The sequence below is a fragment of the Lichenostomus cassidix genome, chromosome 4, assembly GCF_008360975.1.
Source record: "Lichenostomus cassidix isolate B80296 chromosome 4, HeHo_3.0, whole genome shotgun sequence".
NCBI lineage: Eukaryota > Metazoa > Chordata > Aves > Passeriformes > Meliphagidae > Lichenostomus > Lichenostomus cassidix.
In genome coordinates, this window is record NC_139484.1 from 22,870,852 (window position 1) to 22,897,048 (window position 26,197).

Consider the following 26,197-nt stretch of genomic DNA (forward strand, 5'->3'; position numbering starts at 1 on the left):
GTACAAAATGAATTTACCTTTTCATTACTATTTACTGACTGTGCTTGTATTTCATTTGTATGGATTTTATCCAGCAAAAAAGAGCCTCAGAAAAATGTAATATGAAGATGGAGACAGTGAACAATCATTGGAGTCTCTACCTTGACTCTTGAGGTCACAGTTCTGCTGTTTTTATTATGTTCATTTCAGAGAAACAAAAAACCCTTTTGGATAGGAACATTTCAGGGTTGATAATGGCATGGACACATTCAGGAGCTGCAGTGCCCAAAACATGTCTGTGACAATATCAAAGAATTCACCCTCATAGTTGGGCTTGAACAGCCAGTTTGTCACACAAATGAATATTACAAATCCCCAAGACATTTAGCAGCTCTCTAGTCCAACTGTATATCCTCCCACAGGGCTGAGTCAAGCTGTGTTTTGCAGCACATGCTGGCCTACATCACACTCCAGTGGTGTCTGTCAGAAGGATGTACTGGGACCAGTATTAACTAGAAACCAGTGCCCCCTCAGCACATTTACAGATGACACCAAGCTGAGGGGTGCTGTTGACACTGCTGGGTACAGGATACATCCAGAGGGACCCAGACAAGCTCAAGAAGTGCGCCAGGGAGACTTTGCGGTGGCGTTTCAGTATTTGTATGAAGCTTACATGAAAGATGGGGACACACTTCTTAGCAGGATCTGTAATGATAGGACAAGGGGAATGGTTTTAAACTAACAGATTTAGACTAGATATAAGGATGAACTTTTATACAATGAGGGTTGTGAAATGCTGACAGAGGTTGCCCAGAGATGTGGTAAAGGCCCCACCCATGGAAACATTTGAGGTCAGGGTACACAGGACTCTGAGTAACCTGGTCTAGTTGAAGATATCCCTGTGCACTGCAGGGGGGTTGCACTAGATGGCCTTTAAAGGTCTCTTCCAACCCAAACCATTCTGTGATAAACATCACATTGTACCACAACTTCAATCAGAGCTTGCAGTCTAAGTTGAGGCACAACTGCATATAAAATCAGGCGTTCTTACTGCTAGTACTGATAAATATTTTTGTTTATCCAACAGCTACCGTATGTCCACCATCCACAAAAAAGTCAGAACTAGGAACCTCCTTCCAGAGTTTTAGCACTAATACCTTGGAGAAGTCTTCACAAAGTCTTTCATCTTTGTTATGTCTCTCTGCAGCTTGCTTTGGCTCTTTTCTGAAAGATCTCAGTACTGTCTGAAATCACTTCCACTCCCCAAGCAAGAATTTGCAGACTGGATACTATCAGGACTGCCCAATTCTTGAGAAGCACTAGTTAAAATAAGGAAGAGCAGAAACATCACATTGGCCAATCAGATACTTGAAGTCTTCTACAAATTAGACCAGATAAGTATTGCAGGAAGACCTAAATCTTAACTAAAAACCTTTTTATCAATTTGTTCTGTAATGGGGAGGACAAGGACAGTTAGTACCTTAAATTTCAGGACTGGCCCAGGAGCTTCCAGAGTCAACACTGAGATTTTTATAAGAAGTTTCCAAGGACACTCAATTGAGGTTTTTTTTTCATTAGCCTCCTTCATGTCAATTAGGAGCTATCTGTAATGACAGCCTGCACACGTTCATTGCATTAGAGGCAGTGCAGCTTAACAGCATAAAAGAGAACCCTTGGCTACACACACTGTGCTCAAGGTAGAAACAGATGTCAACAGAAAAAGAATAATTAGCATTTGAATTGATTCCATCACCATCTTTAAAACCAGGTACCTGTCCAAGGCCTGTAGAGCTTTTTCAGAGCTTAAAAGGGGTCAACCCTTCTCCAAACTCAAAGGTTTTTCTCTAGATCTAAACAAAAATATATACTTACATCCTAAAATAAGAATCAGTACTCTATCTGCCCAGCACTGGAAACTAAAACTTCTAGTTCACCCATTGATTTCTTGAGTTATCTCTACTGATCCAACCCAATACAGCTGCAACATTTCCCAGGACTATCAGGGGAAAAGCAAAAAATGTATGAACAGCTTTCCAAAAGCAGCAGAGAGTTGCCCAACTGACACTGAGTCAAGTCACACCTTCTATGCACTGTCCTTCTGCTATTAGTCATCATGGTGCTCATTACTGCCCTATAAAAATACTTCTCTAAAGTAAAAATTAAACCACCCAAAGAATGTGGATCTCATGTCTGTAGCAAATCTGGGACACAGTCCAGAACCATCTATTAGTAATCACCACTGCCCACACAGCCTCCTTGAATGCATTTTCAATGCTAAGTGAGAAGTCCGGGGATAAAACACCAAAAACCCACCAAGAGTCAAAGAACACACACGAAGACTTTCTGCTTAGTAAAGATGTACAAGCTGCTGCAGGTTCAAGAAACCTCAGCTTATTCTCAATTTTCAAAACATATTCTCAATTAAATACTGCCTGCATGATGCCTCTTCTCATGGCCAGCACCACTCATACAGCTAAGTCTACACATTTCCCTGATAAATTCTCCCCAAAGTAAGGCAGATTTTGTTAAAAATCAGTTCAGCAGAGACTATTTGTAATTAAGTCACAGAACTCCATTTGGCTTGTCAGACAACATCTCATTACAGTCACTATCCTTGTCACTATCCTTCAACTTAGCAGGACTTTTTGCCTTAAAATTCGGTTTTGCCCTAAGCAAGAAGCAAACTGCAGCCTCGGGCACTTTTCCCAAAGCTCACAATCCTGTTGCTGTAAACACATGCACCTAACAGAGCATCCCAGAGAGCAGTCAAGATTCCAAAATACCACTGCAGTTCAGTTACTGATGATCAACTTCAAAAGCAGGAAGAAAGCAGAAGGCCCATGAACTGGCTGTGACGGTTCCTTTATGAATCATATATTTAAACCTTCAACCAAGTTCTTGTTTTATCTACAGAGAAATATATCATAATCTATACCTTTAAAGAAATATTTTATATATATGTACACATACCCCAATATTTATAAAGAGTAGATTTAGACATGTTATCTAAACTGTATTTTATGTGTGTATGCATATAAAACAGGCAGGCATGTTTTTAAAAAAGTTGTCCTTACAGAGCTTCCTATTCTGAGTGCAATGCAGGAAAGCTCAAGCTCACAGCTAATATCCACAAATTATGATGAACATATTCATTTGCCCAAAGCTTGCACGACCAGTTCATCTTAATAGTAATAACTCAGATCACAGTTGAACTAGGTTCACCTTAAGCAAAAAGTCTTTGCTGTGTCTCAACTGTCTTATCTCTAACCCTTCTAACATAAACAATTTCCTTCTTAAAAGCCTGCCATGCTAAACCCGAAAACACTTCCCTGTATATTTGTCCTTGTGTAAGTGCATAATGGAAAACAGGAACTCTTTCTGGGAGATTTTTTTTTTCCTAACAGATTTTTAAATTTTCATTTTTAGAACAGTAGCTTTTTTTCAGCATTAAATTTAATTTCTCATTGCTAAAAGGGAAAGACTACTTAGAAATGAACTCTGTTAAAAAGGTAGAAGCTCAGTTTTCCAGTTAATTACAGAAGATTCATTAATTGAGTCTCCCTGATATGATTTCATGTTGTAATTTCAAAATCAGTCTGCATGATGAGTCACTCCTACTCTAAGAAAAATAAACAGCAAGCCATATATGTGGCTTTAGAGTCCAAGGAGAAGGTAAAAAAGGAAAGAAAGTCAATTTACAAATCTGTAGAACTCAACTACAATTGGTCCTTTATGTTGGTAACAGAAGTTTCCATCATTTCAATGGTAAGTTCTCAGAAAGTAAAACTGTTTCAGTTACATACATTTAGAGAACAGCAGTAATGCCACACAAGACCAATTAGAAATATAGAATTTATTTATCATTACATTCAGACAGTAATATATTGAAGATTTGGACATGCCATGTCTCATATCATAGCTGACTTATGCATCCTATGTTTATAGTTGTGATAGCTATTGCTAGCCCAGAAAACACAAAATGGGTTTCTGGAGTGGCTCTCTTGAGAACTTTAGGCCATTAGCAATAATTTTTGCAGATGGGTACTCTTGACAGTATAAAAAAATTCATCTGTCATAGCCTATATTATTCAACCCTTACTGTACCTTACCTTTATAGCTCCAGAGCTCAAGAAAGCAATTTCAACAATAGCAGTAGACAGGGAGATTAAGGACTTGGCCCTAATCTTCCCTCACACAGCAGTTCTCAATAAAGGCAAAACCATGTTATAAGGCCACCAAATTCCTCATGGTCCATGATCTGTGCTTTTGGCAGGGCAGCTCCTTCCCCATCCTGTAGAGTCTCTGCAGCCCTTGCTTCCATTCTCTCCTTGCACATCCAGGTGCAAGCTAACAAAAAGAGTCAATTTTACAGTTCTGACAACATCCTAAAACATATTATTTAAGTAATCTACTACAAAAATTCTGTGAGCAACAGGGAAAAAAGACAAAATTTTGTTTAAATCTTTAAAGTACCATGAACAAGAGGTATCTTCACAAGCAGTGTCCTGACAGCATCTGTTCAGTGTACTTCCCTTCATCCTTACAAACTCAGAAAAACTGGGGTGCTTTTTCATCTCCTAACTCTGCACGCATTCAGCTTGGGTATACCAGGAGCTGCAGTGCATCATCATATGAAGATGGAGAGGGGCAGGAGAGTGAAAGAGTGAACAGGGAAGGACACAGTGACACTGCCTTTGGTAGGCTCTGCACCAGCCACACAGAGAATATGCATACACGAAAGGAAGGATTTTGTTGTTTTCTTGCTCTATTTTTTGTCAGTTTTTTTTTAATAAAAAAAAACAAACATTATTCCTGCTAAGGCTGGTTGTGCAAAGTTAGTTTTCAAGAACCACCATTCAGTCTGACTCAGCTCCTGTAGACAAGCTTCCTATTGATCCATTTCTCACTAGCATCTTGCTGTAGTTTTTCTGCTGTTCTTCTTTGAAAGTATCTTTGACTTTCGCTCGTTTCAGACCTCCATCCCTGGAACAGAGCAAGAGGGAACAGTAAACCATCAGGACTGTTTTGGCTATTGTTATCAAACTATGCATTATATTAACTATCTTAATCAACTACAGAGTTTTAATCTGAATTATTATTATTAAAGGCTTTTCTTCAGAACTTCCACCACATCCAATTTTAAGCACGTTTATGAAAACCTTTACCTTAAGCCACAATGCTTATGCAGTTGAAATTTTGAATTAAGCGCAGTAAAGTAGTCTATTCATGTTAGCAACAGGCTGTACCTACAATAGAAGTCTTTGGCAATCTGGGATGCTATTCTCTAGACTGTAAAGGCAGGCAATCTTCTGCAGCTTTAGAGTTGTGCCTTGCCTTATATTATTCAGAACTGGGTCTCATAGTTCAATCTATTTGCCCGTTCTCTTCATCTGAATTCTGCTCCCAAGTTTGTGTCATTTGAAATCTAGGCATTATCCTGCTACTTACCAAGGTAGGACATGAGAAAGTCAAGAGCAGAAAGCCTCAAGCTTTGTTCTATCTTTTGCTGTTCCTCAGATTTGCCAAGTAAATTCACTTCTGCTACTTAACCACAGTGGAAGTCTCAACATGAGAAACAACTGTGAATGACCTACTTCGAAAGCATCAAACCTTTTGATGAAACTCACTGCATGTTATGTGCTCCAAAGACTATACATCTTTATTTTCACTTTTACATACATGTATGTGGGGTTACCCCATTGTTTTCTCCTGAGTGGAATAAAGTAATGTTGAATGTTATCACAAAGCTAAGGAGGGAAGCACCTCTCAGTCAAATAAACCACTGACAGTCCATGAATTCTAACAAGGATAGCATCACTCACCAGGGCAGTTCAGTAAGTCCTCCTTGGCGAGCAATGGCTGACCTCACTCTGTTGGCAAACTGAACAGCATCTTCATCTTCCTTCAGGGGTCATAAATCCAACATAATCAAAGCAGAGAGAAGTCAATTGAAGCAGGTTTTCAAAATTTTTTTTATCTGCTGCCTCATCAAATTAGCTCACTGCCAAACAATCCATCCCTTATCATGCCAATACCACCATCTGATGTTCTAATGTGATAATAAATTAACACATTTTTCCCCTAAAGTGTTGAAATTAGGAGAAAATTTTGCTTCAACAGGATGGAGCATTACCATTATTGCTACTGTGAACAGCACTGTATTTACTGCTATCCTTTGCTTATCTGATGCACTGCTGATGGTACCAAGCTGCATCAGGAAAAGCCCAGTCCAATCATACATCAGTCAGCACTGACAAAAATCCAGTATAAAACTGATTTGGAGACACGGAGTGGACAGAGGTTTTGGGGAAGAAAAAAAAAAAAAAAGGAAAAAGCATACTTGCAGACACAATGAAGTTCTTAAATAGCAATCAGTCAACCAGATGCTGGATTACCTTTCTAACCATTGGTGGCAAGTACCACACATTGCAAACGATGGCCCAGCTGGTCATTATTCGCAGCAGATAGCTCACGATGTTGTATTTGCTGCTGTTCCAAAAGGCATCTCCAAACTGAGGATCATACTGCAAAGGATCACAAAAACCAAATGATTAAGCCTTTCCCCAGGCCATCCCAGCCTCTCAGACCTGGGATCACATGGCAGAACCAGCAGCAGATGTCACCCATTCGCCTGAACAGCTAGAATAGTTCAGTCTGATGTGAGCTGCATGTTTCTCTTCCCTTCAGCTCAGGGAAGGACAAGCTGGATCTCCCTTCCTTCCAGCTTTCTGGAGGAAGAAGCTGACCCCATCAGGGCCTACCAGCCAGGCTCCATAGGCCAAAGGACTTCACTTTCAGCCACTTATACTCCAGAAGCCATCCCCCGCATGCACCTAATTGCCAGAGCTACTGTGCTTTCTTCAATAGCAGCTGTACTGAGACAGCTTTCTGCCACTCTGACAAAAACCCATTCAAAATTCAGCACTACTTCTACTTACTTTGATTGCAACAGGATAGATTGTCCCTCCTATTTCAAAGCTTCCCTTCTTGAACATCATCACGGATGTATTGTTTATGCAGGTGCCTGTCCAGAAGATAAAGTCATTGCTTCACAGAGCCACTTGAGTATCAACACAACATCAATATACAGGTGTTACCCCAAAGGGCCTACATTTGCTGCTCAGTAAGTGTAAGTTCAGCATCTCTCCCCTGCTTACTTTTATCCTTTGTCTTGTGACTGACCCCCTGAATGAAGCCAGAAGGTGTGCAAGACAAAAAGCACAATGCTGAGGTTAAATCTGTAGGACAGTGAACTGATATTCACAGGGCAAAGTAATCTATCCATTTTTCTGTCTATAGCTTCTGCCAGGAAAAGCAACATCAAGGGATAGTATTGTGTTGTTTCCATGTACATTCATCTTTATATTAAAGTTGAAAAACAGGAATGCCTGAATGAAGTTGAAGCCAGAGGTGAAGATAAATTTGAGCAGCAGAAGCCATGAAAAGAGAACAGGGATGACATCTACACTGCATGGAAATAAGTAGTTCAGCTTCTTACCTTCTGGAAAGATTAAGATTGGGAGCTTGCTTTTATCTGCCACATGTTCCCTGAGTCTGTGAAAGCAGAAGGAAAGCTTAAAAACCAGCTCCTTTCCGCTCTTCTTTCCCCAGGCAGGTGCATTAAAAATATCTTTATGTATTACATATGTTTGAGACCGAAGCCTTTTACTAGACACTAATTTGTACTTGCTTTTCTCTCCTACAGAAACCGAAGCTTTGCACCAGCCATCCCTTAGGCCCCTGGAGCATTACACCGAGGCAACATCCTGTTTCCTTTCCTCCACATTGCTTTATTATTGACTGTCAGGGAAGCCAACAATTATATGCCATTAAGCCAGTCCAACTAACTCTGATCAACCCAACCTTCAAGAAATTGCCTACATAAGAAAAAAGGCTATTGATGCAGTGGTCCATCCAGCCTCTGCTTACTTAACAGCAGATTTCCTATAAAGGGGACTCCTAAATGCCTACAGCTCACACTGCTTGAATAACACTTGGATGACTTGGCAAAGTCATCCTGCTGTGCAAAGGCCAATAAGCCAGTGAAGAAGTCAACCTGTCAATTAACGCAAAAAATTGCCTACAAATTAGGAAGAATTTTTGTTCCTGTTCACATATATGTTTTAGTAACCTTCTGCAAAAAAATACTTTTGTATATGGCTTATTCTTATAACAAGACATTTTGCCTCTCACCCAAACAAAGCTTTTTATTTCTAGTGTCTCACAATTTCCAGAGAAATTGAGACCATTTTTGTCACAGAAAGCACATTTTATCATCACGATTTCTCTTCAACAGAAAGTCCTACAATATAAGTATCTTCAAATCCCTTTGAAATGCATATCTGCATTCATTAGACATTAGTTACTACGCTGATGGCTTCCCAACTGAGATGCTTTGTGACAGTCTGCAATCCAGACCTCACCAGAACCTTTGGTCTGAATCCTGTATAAATTTTTCAAGCCTTCCCTGGTGACCTGGGAACCTGACATTTTGACTGTACAGTCAGGTCATTCTGAGTCATGCAGTGTGCCTCACACCACCACTGTAACTCACTCCCAAATCCCCTCATCTGGGTTCTCTGATTGCCCGATGACTCTCCAGGGAGGCAGCCCAGCCCACACCTCACCTTTTTGTCACTAGATGGCGATCCTTGATTTCGGAGCGCTCGAACCAGACATGAGGACAGGCCTTGACTGTGGCTCGCTGGATAACACCCATCAGCCCACCGTGAACCTGGCCAACCTGCAAGTCCAGCAAGGCATATCAGTATGTGAGACACCAGAAAGGCAGAACTTTCCCCTCTCCATCCCTCCAAAAAAACAAAACAAAACCCAAACCAAAACGTACTGAAGACTGCAAACCAGGATTGAGCAGTGACCACAGAAGTGAAAACGCATTCACTTGAGGGGATCTAGACATGCACATGGAAGTGTACCTCAAGTACTTCACCAGATGAAGAGCCTAGCATTGACACTGCCAGGATAACTCTCCCAAACCTACAGACAAATTTCAACACAATTTACACTTTTCCCCACTGATTAGTGCTCATGGAAACATCTCTACTGTCCAAGTCCACAACTAATACCCACAATCTTTCCTGGTCCCTCTGCTGTGGTCATCAGAGATCTCCTCATACCATTGCATAGCATCCATCATTTGTCAAAATGATCGCGTCTATCGGTGACGTGTGGTTGGCAACACAAATTCCTCCTTTCTGAGGTCTGTTTTCCCTGCAATCACAGATTTTTTTGTTAGACTGCTAGTGCACTGAGCACCACATTATGCACACAACAGTTCCATGAAGCTGTCAGGTGAGTCAGCCTTTAGAGTGACATCAGCTTACAGCTCAGCAGCTCCCATTTCCACTAGGATGCTCACACACATATAAGCACACATATATACATATACACACACACATATATACACACCCTTTTGCTCACTCACTTGTTATGGTAACGGATAGTCCCAGACAGAGCTCTGACGAGGATGCGGGAGCACGTGAGGTGAACCACTTCACTCAGGTAGTTTTTCACACTGAAAGAAATCAGACCAGTTTCCAGAAGCACCCTGGAAAGCAGCTACTTTCTGTATTCTCCAGCCTACTCAAAACTACTCAGGGCTGAAATTTTCCTGGTGTTCTGGAGCACAGAGGGATATTCCCAGCTCTACCACTCACTTGCTACAGCAGCTCAGCCAAGATATGTCATATCCTCAGTGTCACTTAGCTAGGCAAGGCTGTCCTCTCTTTACTAGGTGCTTTTCAGCCCAACACTATTACCTGCCCTTCAACGCCCCCTTTGTATCTCATGCCAGCAGGAGGAACCCATCAGAAATCATCAACCTCAGTGCCAAGGGTGGCAAGAACCCAGCCTTGGCCCAACTTCAAAATGCCACTAAAAGCAAGGTCACAGACTTGTCGGTGGAGTCAACTATCAGTAGTCTGCTGTAGGTAAAATCTGTCCACTCCTAATCTTCAGCTGTTTGCACTGATGCAACTTGGCAGGTTCACCCCTCACTCACAGTACCTACCTGCTATTTGGCAGCTGTCCCACCAATGTTGTTCCTGCAATCATTGACGTAATCCCAATGGCAGCGAGGGTAAAGCTACAGACGAAACAGATATTAAATCAAAATAAGTAGCTTTGGTCAAGGCAATAACACTTTCCCCCTTTCCATTTTAAAGGGATTGCAGAAATTTAATTATTCCTCAGATACCTGACACATGCAGTTCTCTCAGAACTGCATGTGTCCTGACCTATTGCTTAATGCCATGGTAGCAAAGGGAATAGATCCAGATACTCCCATGCACACTGTGTCAGGGAGATTTAGAGCTCACACACCTTACATTTATGTTGCCAATACACATGACTTAGGGGAAGCATTCATGGAAAAGACGACCACCAGCCCTACTCTACTCTCCACAGTGAATGGGCAAGATAAAAGTATTCTGAAAGGCTTCTTAACCTAAAAGGAGCCTTTAAGCAGGTTAATATTCTGTATCTGGCAATCCTGCTTTTGGATGAAAGAAAGCTGAAATGACATTTACCAAGAAAACACAAATTTACCCGTTCCCAGAACGACAAAGTCTCTCAGCACCACAAGCTTACCGTAGGGGAAGCAGGAAGCAGTACCGCACTATCACCCCAATGCCCCAAACAATAGTCAGCCTCAGGCTGATATAATGGAAGTTGACATTAGTCCTTGTGAGCAGATTCCAGGAGAGCAGCTCTTCTGAGGAAAATCGTTGAGTGACTTCATCTTCCACAATGGCCTCAAACCCTTTTCTGCAGAAGTAGAAAATGTGGGAGAATTCGAAGTCTGCCCGATGCAGACGGGCAATTTCTTGCTCCATCGGCGTTTCATCCCTTTCAATGATACCTTGGGAAGGAATGGGTAACCACATGAGAAAATAGTTCTGTGATGTGACAGTCACCCTCCTGATCACTTGTAACTCTGCCTTAGTCAAGGAGACAAATTTACTGTCAGAGCCCCTCCTAGGACAGGAAGAGAAGCTGTGCAGTTGAACACAGCATACTCTTTAGGAGGCCAGTTCCAGCTCCCCTTCCTCACACCAACACCTTGAGCAACAAATATACTAAGCTGTGTTACATACTGAACACAAACCAAGAAGGTAAACCCTTTCCCACCATCTGGCATGTTCTTAACTCAAACTTTATCCAGGACTGTTATGCTTTCAGAAGAAACCAAGTGAGACCTGGGCCTTTCCATTCTCTTCTGTGCTCTGTGTATTTCAGGGCATTCAATCTCTTTGACTGAAGCTTCCCTATTCTCTAAGTCCATCTCTTCTCTGACATTCTGTATCCCACAGCCACAACACTGCCAAAGCCCCTGACCACAACACTGTGCACAGAACAGCTTTGAACCAAACGTAACTCCCTGCCTTCACAGCACAAGTATTTTCTGTCAGTACAGGCAGACCACACATTTTATTTTACTTAAAATCAAACAAAGAAAAGCCCTCCAAAACATCATGTCAAAAAGTTGTGCCTAGAGGTGCCTTGACTTAGTTCTGCACTAACTGTTTCTGTTGAACTCTGACTACATAACGCCTGGCAATAGAAGAAAAAACTGGGCAATGCAAACAGCAAGTATTCCCCCCTCCTCCATCCTCTTCATTTTTTAAGTTTATGGTCTGATAAGCACCAATTTCTCATTAGAGCTTTCAAAAGGCAAGAACAAATCATGTAAGCTAAACAAAGATCAAGTAGCTGCTTGCTGGTAAGCAAGTCTGGCTCCAGAAACTGATGACCGAAGAAATCTGGAGTAACAGTTAACCAAGAACAACCATCCCCTGAGACACTCAACTTGGATTACAGAGGTCCAAGTTCAGGTTGCCACTCTGTCAGACACCCTCTGATAAATTGCATAATCTCTGTGGTTCCATGCTGAGATAAAAAAAGGGGGAAAGGACATAGGACCTAAGTTCTTCAAGCAACTAGGGACTTTCCACATTGTAGGATGTGTTTTTGTAGGAAATCTGCCTTCTAATGAAGTCTTGCCAGCAGAAAATCTCTCAATATATTTCCTGTGCAAATCACATGTAACATTTAAATTACAAGTGATATGGAAAATCTTCATATTGCACTGTAGCCTACGTATGGGATAACACAGGAAGCTCCAAGACACAAGTCTCACAGATCACTGAGGTAAACACTCAAGAAGAACACCATCTAAGAGATGTTACACTGCAACTAAACCTACTGGCACCTTCACTTAGAACCTGGCAGCCACGACTCCCAACTGTACCAGCAGGCCACCTCACTGCATCATCCTATCACAAGCCTACAAACAGAAACCATTAATATGGCACGCCCAAAAACCCACAAGCCCTTCAGGATCTAAATCATACCAGCATGCATCACATGAAACCTTCAGCAGAACGGACTACGTTTATGTCACACAAAACCCAATCAGAGCTCTACTTTTTGACACAATTTTTCTCTCACTTAGAAAATCTCTGAACTCTGAAACATCCAGTACTGTAGGCGAGTCAGCCCAACCTGTCTGCTCAGTGCTGCTGGAAACAGATTGTAGGCAAGAAATCAGGGGAACTCTCCAGCACCCATCACACAAGTACCACTCTTCTCTCCAGTTCCCAGAGCTGGGAATGTTTCCTTCTTATCCAGCCCTTATCCTTCTCCCCTATTCAGCACCAGTCAAACAGCTGGCTCACTTGGCTCCAGCTTCTCAGCTGAAATCAGCCCAGGGTTCAAGTTTATCACACTGCTAGCAAGCAGAGATAGCAGGGCTGTAATGCCTTGCCTCATCAGCCTGTGCTGTCCTTGTCACATGACACCCCAATGCACCAGCTGCCCTGCAGCCTTGGGACAGCTACTCCGAGCCAAGATCTCAGCAGCCCATGAAGGTATTATGAACAGAATTAAAACATGCTGCTCTGCTGATGTACTCAGCCTTCTTGTAATCACAAGTCACATTTAATGGCCTTTAATCCCTTGGCCATGGGCAGAGCTAAGCTTGCCAAAGACAGCATTATGCAGGAGTACAGCAAACATCGTTCTCAAACCAAAAAAAAAAAGCCATAGTCACTGTTTTTCTCAGTGTTGCAGCACAAGCCCCACGCCTTCAAGCTCACATCCTGCAGCTCACTAAAATTATACCAGGCTCAAATTTGACACTATCTTACTTACATAGTAACTAGATCTACTTAGCAGTATCTATTTAGTAGTATCTAGTAATTAGCTGCTTAGTAGTATCTACTTATGTAGTAAGTAGATGCTACTAACATTATTTGCAGCTTTCCTTTTAGTGGATGTAGTATTTAAAACTCTTTGTAGCATTTTTGTCTTTTGTAAACCCACCACCTTGAAGTACACGGAGAGCTGAGAGCTGGTTATTCAGCTGCAGTGAGATAGACACTTACCCTCCAAGTACCAGCTCAGCCAAGAGCTTCCATTGGGTCCAGTACACACTGCCCTCTAACAGAGAAGGGCCTTGAGGTGACAGCACCACATAATTCCCCACATAACTACACCAGCCAACATTTCTCTTGAAGCTGTTCCTTATCACACCACCAATGCAGGGACACTGACTGCCCTTTCAGCCAAAAGACGGGAAATACATTGGATTTGGTACTGCAGAGGAAAGTGGTGTGTCCTCAATCATGCCCACTTGTCTGTTTTTTTCAATTAAGAGACACAGTTTCAAGGTGCTTGGGGAGGACTATTTTTGCTCTGCCAGGGAACAAGGAAACTTGCCCTTGCACATACATCTGCAGTGGTCTCTCCTATCCTGACCCACCTCCAAGTGATGGCTGGGTGGTCAGGAAAGACTAAGAGGTGATACACACATCCTTTCAGCACTTATACATAGGTACACACACAAAGATTTACCTTTACTCTGTTTTAATCAACTACTCTAATTTATTATCAGCAGGAGTTTCTCCTCCCTCAGTAAATATTGTGTAATGCAATTGGCCTCTCTGTCTGCTCATGTTCTGTCACCCCAGGGGACACCAACTTACATAATGTGCTGTTAGACCTACACCTGCCCTGGCCAAGCACTTTCCTCCACATCCAGGAATTCCTAATCACAAGTCACTTACTCCTGTGCTTAAAAAATGCCCAAGAGCATGATATGGAGCACAGCTCGACACTGCAAACCTCATGTCATCCCATACTTTCTCAGGTAATGAACAGTTAATTCTCCAGCCTCCTGCAGAAAGAGCCAGCTCCAGTGGGGAAAGGTTTTAACTTTTTAATTCAGATATACAAAGGACATTAAAAAGGGCTTCAGGCTACCATTGTGATTGTGTAGCCCCATCTATAAGACTGCTTGAACACAGCCTGCACGCAATCATCTATACGCATTACCTCAGGCCATTTTTACTATCTCTAATGCTCCTCCATACAGTGGAGTACACTCAATTTAGTGTAGGTTCTGAACCACAGCACATATTCACACTGTACACTCCTCAGCTGCATGCAAGGAAAATAGCTACTGTAGTTTTTTTTTTAAAAGACAGCTCATAGAGCAGTCTACTAGCTGGGATCTCTCTCCCTTCACCTCTCCTTTCTAGAAAAGAAATAACTATGTAGAAGAATGATCAGGTGTCTGAGGATGACAGCTCCTACTGTGCAGCTAAAGCAGCACAGTAGGGTGTCTTGCCCTCTCACTGGCCCATGATGTGATGGGGCACTATCAGCCTTACAAGAAGAAAAAGGGTACCTTCCTGCATAACTGACAACCTGGGAAGCAGACAACGTGGCACTGACATTAGCTGAAAGCACTGCTAACCTTGCCTTTCCCCCTAAAACCCCACAACTTTCAGTACACAGGTGAGCGATTTAGGATGTACTTTTTCTCAGCCACTCTAAAATCAGCAATTAAACAAGATAAGTTTTAACCTGTTTTCAGAGCTGCTGTGCAGTACCTCCAGTTTATTATTCCAGGAGCTTACAATTGGATCTGCTGCCATGGAAGCCAGTTCCATGCCTGGCCTGCAGATAAAGCAATATCAGTGTTTGCAGCATTGATAAGGATATCCCTCTGGAGGTGAAACACACAACCAGTTCAGCAATTCAGTCCCCATTACTGGATCATGTTCACATGAGCCAATTCATAGGCTCAGGTAACAACTGACTTGTCTGCTAACTGGCAAGCTGAGCCTGCTTCCAGTTGTGCTGCCGAAGGAGGGAGCACACAGAAAATGCTCACACTGCTGCCAAACACTGTCAAAACAGAGCAATTGAATAGCAATACTGAAACATTCAGGAACTAGGAGGAAACCAAGTACTGGCTGCAATACCTTGTTCAGCCTTCTCCTGCTTCCTGGGCAAACTCAGACTGCTCTCATGGCTCCAAAGTCTTAAACCCAACTCTGACCTACTACAGCCTACCACAACTCACACACAGCATGGGTTAAGATATAGTAGAAGAACTAATTTCAAAATTAGGCTAAAGGAAGAAATATGAAGCAACTTTTCAGCTGTCTTTCTACAGATAGTGAGTGTAAGAAGTTTGGCAAACACTGATATTAACTCCAGAAGGTAAAAGGTCAATAGCAGGAGACTGAAAAAAAGAGGCAAGTGTCCTGCCACACACTGGTGGTGTGAGAGTGGGAGGAGACACAGCCCAGACAAGTGACCCAAAGTGACCAAAGGGACATTCCAGACAATATGGCATCATGCTCAGGATATAAAGCAGGGGGAAGAAGGAGGAAAGGAGGACATTTGGAGTGATGACATTTGTCTTCCCAAGTCACTGTTACTCATGATGGGGTTCTACTCACCTGAAGGCGGCTGAGCACCTGCCTGCCCAAGGGAAGCAGTGAACTAATTCCTTGTTTCACTTTGCTTGTGTGTGTTTTTTGCTTTTCCTACTAAACTGTCTTTATCTCAACCCACAAGTTTTCAGGCTTTTACCTGCTGGGGTAGTGAATGAGCAGCTGCCTGGGGATAAACCACGATTTTCAGTGAGCATGTAACACCCTACCTCTTTTCCAGCTCTCATGAACACATCTCACTGCTTCATTTGAGAAGGCCTCAGTACTCCAGTGTTAGAACATCAGTCTTACCAATGTGACTTTACCCCAAGCTCTCACCATTAGCAGTAGCAGTCTGTAGCGTCTGCGGCTGTGGCTTTTTACCACCTTTTTGTAACCGGGTAGTGGCCCACTGTGGAGCAGAAAGAAAACAATAATTTCACAAATGCAGTATTCACTTAAGAAAAAAAGTCACCTAAAAAAAACAACAGTTAGTCAAAGACATGTTGTGATTTTCAAAGAATATCTTCGCCAGGTAATCAGCACTCATCTTCCTCAGATGTGTCCACAAACCCAAACCCATACATAGTTTTTATGAGGAAACTCAGAGTAATAATAATTTTTAAAAAGCCAAAACAAAACAACACTCAGTGCTAAGTCATTACTTCCCAACTCTGCTTTCAGCTTTCAGAGAGCCAGTTCAGTGCTCCACAGCTGTTTCAGTTGTGCTTCAGATACACAGTCTGAAGAGCCTGAAAGGCCTCTGCTAGCCCTGCTACTGGCACAGCAGCAATGAGTCCAGGCTACGTGGAAAGCCCCAGGAGCTAAGCTAGACACAGGACACACAGCACATGTTCACAAAGCTGACAGACACATGACAACTCAATCTGTCTTCTTTCAGAGTAGTTTCATCATACTGAAGCAAAAAAAAAAGTCCTACTGGGTTAAATGAAACTGAAGCATGCACACAGCTGATTTCACTAAAAACCAAAACCAGCATTTGCAATCATGGGAAGTTTTAATTAAATTCAGACTCAATCCAAAAAGGATTGCACCCAAGAATGTTCCAAGCTAAACAAATCTGATGTTTCCCTTGACTCTGTAACTGCTCGTTTCTTAGCATTTTCATGTAATCATAAAACAGTTTGGGTTGGAAGGGATCTTAGAGATCACCTAGTCCCAATCCTCTGCCTTGGACAGAAACACCTTCTACCAGATCAGGTTGCTCAGAGCCCCACCAGCCTAGTCTTGAACACCTCCAAGGATGGAAGGCCCACAGCTTCTCTGGGCAACCTGTTCCAGTTGCCTTCTCTTCTCCAGGCTGAACAACCCCAACTCTGTCAGCTCTCATTTTGGAGCTATGAGCAGAAAAAAAACGGCCAAATCACCAGCTTTAGTGTGAGGTGTGAGCTACAGAGAGCCACTTCCCCTGCCCTTGGGAAGGGCTGCCAGCTCACGGGGGTTAACCTGCTCTTTTCCAGTGGGTGGTCTGAGAGAATGGGATTGAAATAGGTCATAAAGTAAGCTCTGCTCTCCAATGAGTGTCACAGCTTCCCAGCTGCCCCGGTTCCTGCAAAAGCCCATAGCACAACCACATCAGAGTCAGGAGACTTCCTCTAATTTCCACCCCTTGTGAGGCTGGAGCCAGTTTAACCTGTTCCCAGGACAGAAGGCTTTCTTGACCTCCATCTGACTCAGTTCCAGAGAGCTTTTATATAGCCCTCTATCTCAGGCTTCATTTTTACTTGGTTAACAATTATAATCCTTTGTCCACCCTGAAGTCTGAGATGTCAGAGTAGCACTTCTGGCCTGAATCCTTCCTTTCCCTATGTGGCAGCTTTGTTAAGGGATGGAAAACTCAGTCAAAGAAGGCTGACTCTGTGGCTCCCCATTACACACATCAATTCCTCCTCCACAAGACTCTTTTCTAGTTCTAGGAACACTGTTATAATGGGAATTTCCAAGACAGACAGGTGACCTGGCAGAAATGAGCTCATATGAAGAGATCAGGATATTATCCTGTCCAAATCATAATAGATTAATCAGTATCAAAGGCATACTATTTTTGAGAGCACACAGATGATGTTTGGTCTGCACAGGAAGGATCCAGACCCATGTTGAACCAAGCATTTTCCACCTCTCCCCTCCAAACAAGCTGTGGGACATATGGAGATGCAGTTCCATTTTGAAAGGTCAGCATCCTGACTCATGGCATTATCTGCACCAAAAAACTTCCCAGTATGAGCCAGTAGTGCTTTCTGTATCAGGTCTTGCTGAATCACATCCTACCCTGCCAATATAGTCACTCATTTTCTCAGTTCTGCTGCTGCTGAGGCAATAGCTTTTCCAGGAATTAATTGTAACTGTAGGAATAACTCAGTACTTTTTGTAGTACTCAAGTACTTTCAGTAACTTTTAGGCTACACATAATTCTCAGTAGTACTGTGACCATAAAAGTTCTGGGAAATACCAAACCAAATACCTTTCAATAAAGAACCTACTCACAGCACTGTCATTTTACATTTTGTCTACAAAATGGATTTGGGGGTGCAGAGGGACCAGCAATTACCTTTACACAATCATTTCTGACCAGGCTTGAGCCACTGCATTCAACAAATCAAAATCGCCACAAACAGCTAAGTAGTTTATCACACAGAAGAACAAGAGTATATTTGGCTAATGGTTTCAGCCATACACACTAGCAGAGAAAATTAATTTTCATCTTTCAAATCCTCTCAAAGGGGTAATCAAAACCTCGAAGAACACTTTGTTTGGTGCTCAGAAAGAGCATGCAACACTCCCTTCGCAAAGCTCTTGGCACAGAAATCCTGCAGTTACGAGTTCATGCTAGACTGCGTCAAAGCCTGAGCCTCAGCACAAACCATGAGGACACAGGTTATTGAGACATGCCTCTGTAATGCCCAAAAGCTTGCAACATCCTCCTGTACCGCAGTATCTTTTGACATTTTGCTACACAAAGGGGGCTGTGGAATCTTCTCAACGCAGAGAAATTGCAGGGTCATGTAACTCAAGCCAGTTTCTACTGCTCAGATGCATTTATCACCCCTATTCAGAAAAGCACATTCCTCCTTCCTAATTGGTCTGACCTTTGCACCGCAGGTTCATCTAACTCCAGCCTGGGGGATGGGGGAACAGCGGTAAAGAGGCTGGAGAGCACAGCTCCCTTTGCCCTCTACCGGTGCCTTCCCGGGAGATGGGAGCAGTGCCACAAGCCTGACACCAGCGTGGCAGAGTGTACAAAGGTCACACAGAGCATTCCAGGGAACAGCTGACTTGTGCTCCACAAGTCAGTGGCTGAGGCAGTTTTACTTTCCATGCCAGGTCTCCCAGGGGATTTAGGCATACAACAAAATAGGCAAAGATGAGACCAGCTCTCCCTCTTGGTCAGGAGCCATTGGGCATTCCTAAGGACCCACATCTACCAGATGCCACAGCAAACAAGTTCTCTATGTCAGCTCTCTTCTTACCTCACTACATCATATTTCCAAAAACTATGTGTGTTCCAGCAACCAAGACACAAGAAATGAGAGAATTAGATGTTAAGTAAAAATTTTTCACATATTCCCAGGTCCCTGAAATAAAGACTATCATCAAAGCCAAGATCTGAACACTGATCAGGCAAAAAGCTTGTTTATATCCAGGCTGGGAAACAAAAGACACCACACATAGCAAGGTGAGTAATTTCCCTTCCTTCCTGCTAGCCAGGGACATTTGCCATCCATCGCTATTTCAGCTGGTTCCTGTGCTGAAGGACAACTTTAGGCTACAAGAAGCTATCACAAAGTGAGCTGATCTGTCCCACAGAGGGGAACATAACATGTTTGTGTATTAGAGATCAAAGCACGAAACAATTATAAGCCATAGCCTCCATTCAACTCAGGAAATGAACAAAAAGCAGGCTGGCAAGTCTTTTGGATCTGTCAGTAACAGTGACAGAAATCTAAGTGGCTTCTCCCAGCTGGTGCTGAGCTGGCTGTCCCAAGGACATTGGTGCAGGCCTACATTTTTAGCAGGGATTCTTGAAGCAGCTTTAGGGAATAAAAATGAAACACCAGGCTCCTGAACAGATTAAAAATAGTTTTGCAGTTGGGGCTATCCACTGGACCAAAAAAATAAAGTTAAACTGCATGATCCCAGAACTACAAACAGCAGCACAAGCCTGATTTTGAAACTTTAGCATTCTAATGACTGACAAGAAAGTAGCTTGGATGTTTAATCACACAATGTAGAATTTGAAGATACCACACTTTACTAGGCAAGGAAAACATCAACTTCCCCTGAAAAGGTCTCCCTCCTTCCTCATCTTCCTAGAAAAGCCATCTAATTTATCTGCACCTTAAAAAACATCCAAAATGGCCAAAAGATCAATTTCACTTATGCATCACTAAGCAATTGCCACACATACAGGACCTATGCAGCACTTGAGAGAGATAAATTATTTGGCAACTATCTTCTCTGGAGTTAGGAAGGGCTTTTGATATCTCTTGTAAATAATGTGTGATTTCTGCCTCTGAGGTCTAACTATCTCCAGAGCCAAGCTTGGCATGTTTCATGAAAGCACTAAACATTCTTTGCTGGGATCAAAAGTCAAGTTATAAGGAACACTTCAGAGTGTTGCCCCGCTCCCCTAAGAAATGAGGCTTAACCTTTCACCTCCTTTACCACCTTTCCCTCATCTCTGACTTAACAGCAATGTTTGATAATTTTTCAGAAGGGAGAAATGACTGAAATCTGCAGTCATATGGAGACAGACGATTGGTGTTCCTCTTTTAAAGGCGCTGCCGGATCAGAGCCAGAAGTTCATATGCTAGTTAAGGTTCACACTTCTCCTTGGAATCTCTCCAAACCTCAATAACAACAGAAAGATTGCAAAGCACCTCCCACACAACGCCACCTTGTTTAACACAGCAAAATCTGCATGCCAGTTATTGGGCTGTTTTGTGTGAGGCAAGAACACCACCACCAAGGGGACCAATCATTTCCAAGTGAGGGCAAAAGGTCCTCTCATCTCCCATGCACTTCTCATTTTGATGGGACACCCTTGGCACTGCCTCCAAGGACCTTCCCAAATTCTTCTGCATGCAGGAGTTGCATAGCAAGTCCTTCCTGGTGGACAGGTATCCCAAGACCAAAAAAATTCCAGCTTTACAGGATAACACCAATGGCATCAACAAAAAGAATGCCAAGAAGCTTCTTTTGCAGCAGCTTCACAAATTCCTACTTCAAGGCAAGGTCTGAATACAGCTGTTGTTACCTTTTTAACAGCATTTGCTTATTAACAGTGTGCACATGCTGTAAAATTGAGAGCAGTTTCAGACAAGAGCTGTTGACCTGGAATATGGTGCATTAATTACTGATGTGACCACAGCAGAGGGCAACTCCTAGCTCTGCCAAACTTACTGATGTGCAAAGACCCTTGATTTTTAAATCTGTGGTAAACATACATAAAGGCCTTCAAAGGACTGGCGTCTAGGTTAATACGGGCCAAGGATTTGCTTCAAGATTCTGCATAAAATTTGCTAAAACACTATTCCTAAAGTCAGACTGAGCCCTGTAAACAAGAATGCATCATTCACATCAGGCATGTCTCCAAGACATGCTTCTCATTACCATCTGAGCAGGCAGCTTTCAGAGCTCTTGGATTCTCCTCTGCCCAGCAGTCCTTGAAGGATTCCAATTACACAGACAGAGGCCTTCATTGACTCTGTGCAATGACATTAGTCAGCAAAGCTTGCTGCCGAGGCCAGTGAGTTACAGAAGCAGCAGTCAAAGCCCACAATGATTCATCTATTTATCAGCTTTTCCCTTCCCCACCCTCATACCTGGCACCACACACAATCCTGATGGTGACTCGTGAGAAGAAGCTGCAGCCTGGCATACCTAAGGACAGGAGTAACAATCCATCCCATCTGCCCTGCACAGCCATGATCTCCAGTTTAACTAGAGGCACTGAGAGGTCCTTTTTCCCCCACAGGTATATATATCTTATTTCTCACATCTAAGCCCATTCATACCGCCAAGGTCATCTGCAACACAAGGAACTTGGGCTTAACCTCCAGCTACAGAATAATGTTACACCCTCGTCTAGCAAAACTACATTCCCTGCAGGCAGCATAATAAATTATCAGAAATTGCATCTGTAACATGGGGCCGCTATTAAACCCCAAGGGATCAGTTACAGGACGAGAAAAACACCTACAAGTGCAGCATCTGCTGTGCATTACAGCCAGCAAAACTAACCACACAAGAAGTGCCCTCTCTGCTCACTGCAAGCTCCCACCAAGAGCCTCGAGAGACTGGGGAGGGGAGTCCATTCAAAGTGCTTGCAGTCATCAACAAACCATTAGCCCAGAAATAGACAATAATGTATGTTAGTTAATAGCCAGGTTGCTTGTTTCCTGACACAAACGTGACCTGAAGACCTCACTTCACCCAGTATATTTCACAAGTATTATGCACCACCTAGTTTAAAAAACACAAGAAACGTTTCCCATTAGAAAGGGCAAGCAGGGCAGTCTGTACAAAGTGTTGCTGACAACTCTACTGTCTCAGGCAGCAAGGCACACCCCAAAAAATAACTCAGCAGACTGGAAAAAAACCCAAAAAGTATTTAACAAGGTGAGCTGCAATCCACCAGGCATAGATCATCATTCAGGGGGTTCATTGCTATTGCCAAATATATAGACACAGTCCAAACCAGTCCTCCAGATCTTCTACAATCTGATGGAAGTAGAGAAACTGATCACCTGTGACAGTGGCTGCACTAGGGCCACAGTGAAAGACAAAGGACTTTGTGAAAGGCTGGGTTTCTCCAGTGATTGGCAAGACAGCTCCAATGGCATGTTTACAGGGGCCTCAACAGCCTCAAATCATATTAAAAGTTCATAAGAGGCAATGGATTAAGACAGCAAAAATGAGACCAAGAGGTAGAGATGCACTAAATATAAAGCTGGAAGCTATCTGCTTATGTTGAAAAACAAACAGGGAGAAATGTAGCATGCTGTGATGACTGCATGAGGCAGTCCCCAGCATTTCAGTAGTAGGGAATATTTCTGTGGCAAGTGATTTCACAAGCATCAGGATGGCAGGTGACTAGGCCAGACTGGCTCCTAATAGGGAGGAACAGGTGCTGGAGATGTTTTTGCAGCAGTACTCCCACATTAAAAAAATATATATATACTAACATGGTGCCAGAAATCCTTCTATTAACACTGAAAGGAAAGACACAGGCAGAAATGAGCAATATCCTAAAAGTTTGCTGAGTTTGGTAAGGTAATTCAGAAGCAAGTCAGTGTACTTTCAGGAATACCCACATGATGAGGGAAGCAGGCTTTCTAATAGCCTGCTGGCCTAAATGGTCTGCCTGCTGTACTTCTTTTCTCTAGCACAACTTTCTACATTTTTTTCCCCTCATCACATGGAAAAAAAATACAATCCCATAGGAAAAAATAGAGACATATACTCCATATAAAGCTGGTAATCCCTAGTGCAGTACTTAAGGGTCAAATGCAACCCAACAGAAGCACATCCTCATCTGTATATACCGCATTTTGCTTCACAGCATGTGCTTACTGAGGCACTTCAGCAGAGAGAAAAAGCTATTGTGCACCAACTGATGTCCCTTGTCAGAAATGTCAGATGGTCAAAGTACAAAAACACTTTGTTCCTAAAAGGAGCTTTCCCCTCCCTTCCCTAGGATCATGCTTGCAGCACCGGGAAGAAGCTTCTGCCCTCCTGAAACAAACAGAAAAAGTTTTTTTTTTTAATTGGCAGGAAAAAATTCAAGCACAAGCACCCTGTTATCTTCAACTTGCTCCATCCCACAGCCTACACAACAACTGAACACCACAGACTCATTCTTGGATGTCTTGTTTTATCTGACATGACCTGAAGAGGTATCACAGCAAACTGTAAAACTGTCCCTGAACTAGGGACAGACTTGGACCCTCAAAATAGATTAACTTTAATAAAGCACATATTGTTACCTAACATAGACCATGTAGGAAACAAACCACAGTCACTGTGTCCTCTCACTCTGCCAACACACAGGACATAGACAGGAAAAGACAGGGAGCAACTCGGTATCAGCTGGGATGCACAAACAGCCACCACTTTGCAGACAGTTCCTGCAATCTGGCCCTTTAAAGAGACAACAAAAACAGCAGTATCCTGACTGAACACTCAGCAGGTCCAAGAGCCCACCCTCCTCCTGGGAAACATGGGAAAAGGCCTGGGGTGATGCAGGGCTGGGAGGGGAAGAGGAAACTTAAGGAAGCTATGAAGTTAACACTGTGCTGGAAAAGGTCTCCACCATCAGAGACTACAGCATCCTGTGACTTCACAGACAGAAAACTCTTCTCAGGAGAAAACGTGCTCTCTCAGTTCAACATCGCAGGAAGTCTCAGACAACCAGCAACTGTGAACATGATTTTGGCAACATCACATATCTTCAGGTGCTCTTGCAGGCTCTGCTTGGACCTGGCAGGCAGACAGTCGGCCTCTGTCAGGCTTCTAACCAAGAGGGACCTGTGAGCCAAGGAAAAAGAGACATCCCACAAACAAACTCCCTTCAGGGATTATCCCCATGCAAGTATTCTGAGGACAGAGAATTCACAGGCAAAGCAAGGCCAAGTTGAGATAAGCACAATACCTGAGTGGATTGAGCTTCTTCGCTCTCCCACACTAAGTCCAACTTAGCTGACTCTCCTTATCAGAACACCTTCCAATTTTTCAATGCCTTTTCTTTGATATATACAATGTTTTATATCATACCTATGTTCAATGTAATTATGTATTAATATTAACATTATTTTGAGTATATTGAGCAGCATGCAATTCCAGAAAGTATTTTGTACTAAAGTAATGGCAGCTCTCAAGATAAGTCATTATTTCCTCCCTTAGGCAACAGGAGAGCTCTCGCAATTAACCATCGTAGATATGCCATCAGATACTTCTCCATAATTTTGCCCAAAACATTTTGAGTTATCTCTTGTCGAAACATTTGATGACACTAAAAAATAATGATTAATGATCTAGGAATAAAGAATGCAAATTGTGGTTATTCACAGGCGAAGGCAAGTCATCCAAACAAGACTATCTCACTAGGCCATCTGGATTGCTCCCTCAGGCCAGGGTGACCTTCACCTCCTCAGCTTCTGCTATTTAAAATCCTTTTTCTAGTAACAACTGCATCTTCTCCCCTTAACAGTTATTCTGATACCATTCACGGTCACAAAGAGTACTTCCAGTGGATTCATTCTCACCCAAAAGCCTTAAAACCTTTTAAATTACGATGCATTTAACAGCTGCTGATTTAATAGGTGGGGTTTTTTTTAGCCAGGCACCAAAGTACGTGAGATGGCTTGCCTGAAAACCTTGAAGAACAAGATGAAATTAGACAAAATCTACTTTCCATAGTCACACACTGATGTATATTACATGGCCACTGACTCTGCTGTGAGTCATTTCACTTTTCCTCCTCACAGCTGTTTCCTTGGTTTGGGTGGCCCTCCTTCTTGGAAAAAGCATAGTAAATATTTAAACCTCATCATGTCCAGCAGCAATTTAAAAACACTCTACCTCACCACTACCACGAGCTTCAGAGGGAGAGTTTCCACACACATATTAAATATGCCCCATGCGGAAAGCACTTCCTCTGTAGGAAACTGGCTACCCCGGAGAATTTAGGGGCAGATGGTAACTGAGGTGCTGGACATGCTCAGCGTGGATAGCAGTCCACCCCCGGAGAATCGGCACTGCTGGCACTTCCCATGGCAGGCGCCAGGCCGGGTGCCAAACCTTTACAGCCTCCGAGAGCACAACCCGGCATCATTCCCCCAGGTGGGGCACAGCTGCCAGCGAGCAGCGACAGCCTCGCCCAGGCCATGGTACAGCCTTAGGTAACAAGGTTTATTCCGCTCTCCCGCGGATTGACGGAGGGCACTCCAGACCTACAGAACCACAACATTAACACAGCACCCCAGCTGCGCCCGAGGGCTTCAAGCCCGAAGCTACAGCCGGGCACAGCTGACGCCAGGCAGGACGTGACCCACCCGCTCTCCTCTACAGGATGAGACAGATGGCAGCGGAGCGAGCATACCCGGGCTCTTCCCGGGCATACCCACCCCGCACTCCCCCGGCCGGAGCCCGCCAGCCCCGCTCGGCCCGGGGGAAGCGAGCGAGGCCCAGCCCCCGGGGGACACCGCGCCGGGGACACCCCTCCACCTTCCCGGAGCCCCCGCCTACCTCCAGCGTCTTCACCAGCACCCACATATAGGCCTCGGAGATGCCCAGCGAGATGCCCAGCACCGAGGGCAGCACGATGAGGCCGAGCACCATGGCCACCCACAGGGCGCCCACCTGGCCCGCCGCCCACACGACCTCCATGGCGGGCAGGGCCGCGCGACGCCAGCGCCGGCAGCAGCACCGGGCGGCACCGCCTCTCGCCGGCCCTA

At 43.5% G+C, this 26,197-nt stretch overlaps 1 protein-coding gene across 1 annotated transcript; it reads right to left on the bottom strand.

The window, feature by feature from the left end:
- Positions 1–3,817: 3,817 nt before the first annotated feature.
- Positions 3,818–26,197, bottom strand: LOC146438028 (glycerol-3-phosphate acyltransferase 3). Its single transcript, XM_085058256.1, has 12 exons — positions 25,989–26,197; positions 16,062–16,134; positions 10,588–10,858; positions 10,010–10,084; positions 9,425–9,514; positions 9,117–9,210; positions 8,607–8,722; positions 7,478–7,533; positions 6,918–7,003; positions 6,375–6,503; positions 5,802–5,881; positions 3,818–4,962 (listed from the first exon to the last, which is right to left on the bottom strand). Exons 1-12 carry the CDS (start codon positions 26,127–26,129, stop codon positions 4,836–4,838), a joined length of 1,338 nt encoding a protein of 445 aa, XP_084914382.1. The 5' UTR covers positions 26,130–26,197; the 3' UTR covers positions 3,818–4,835.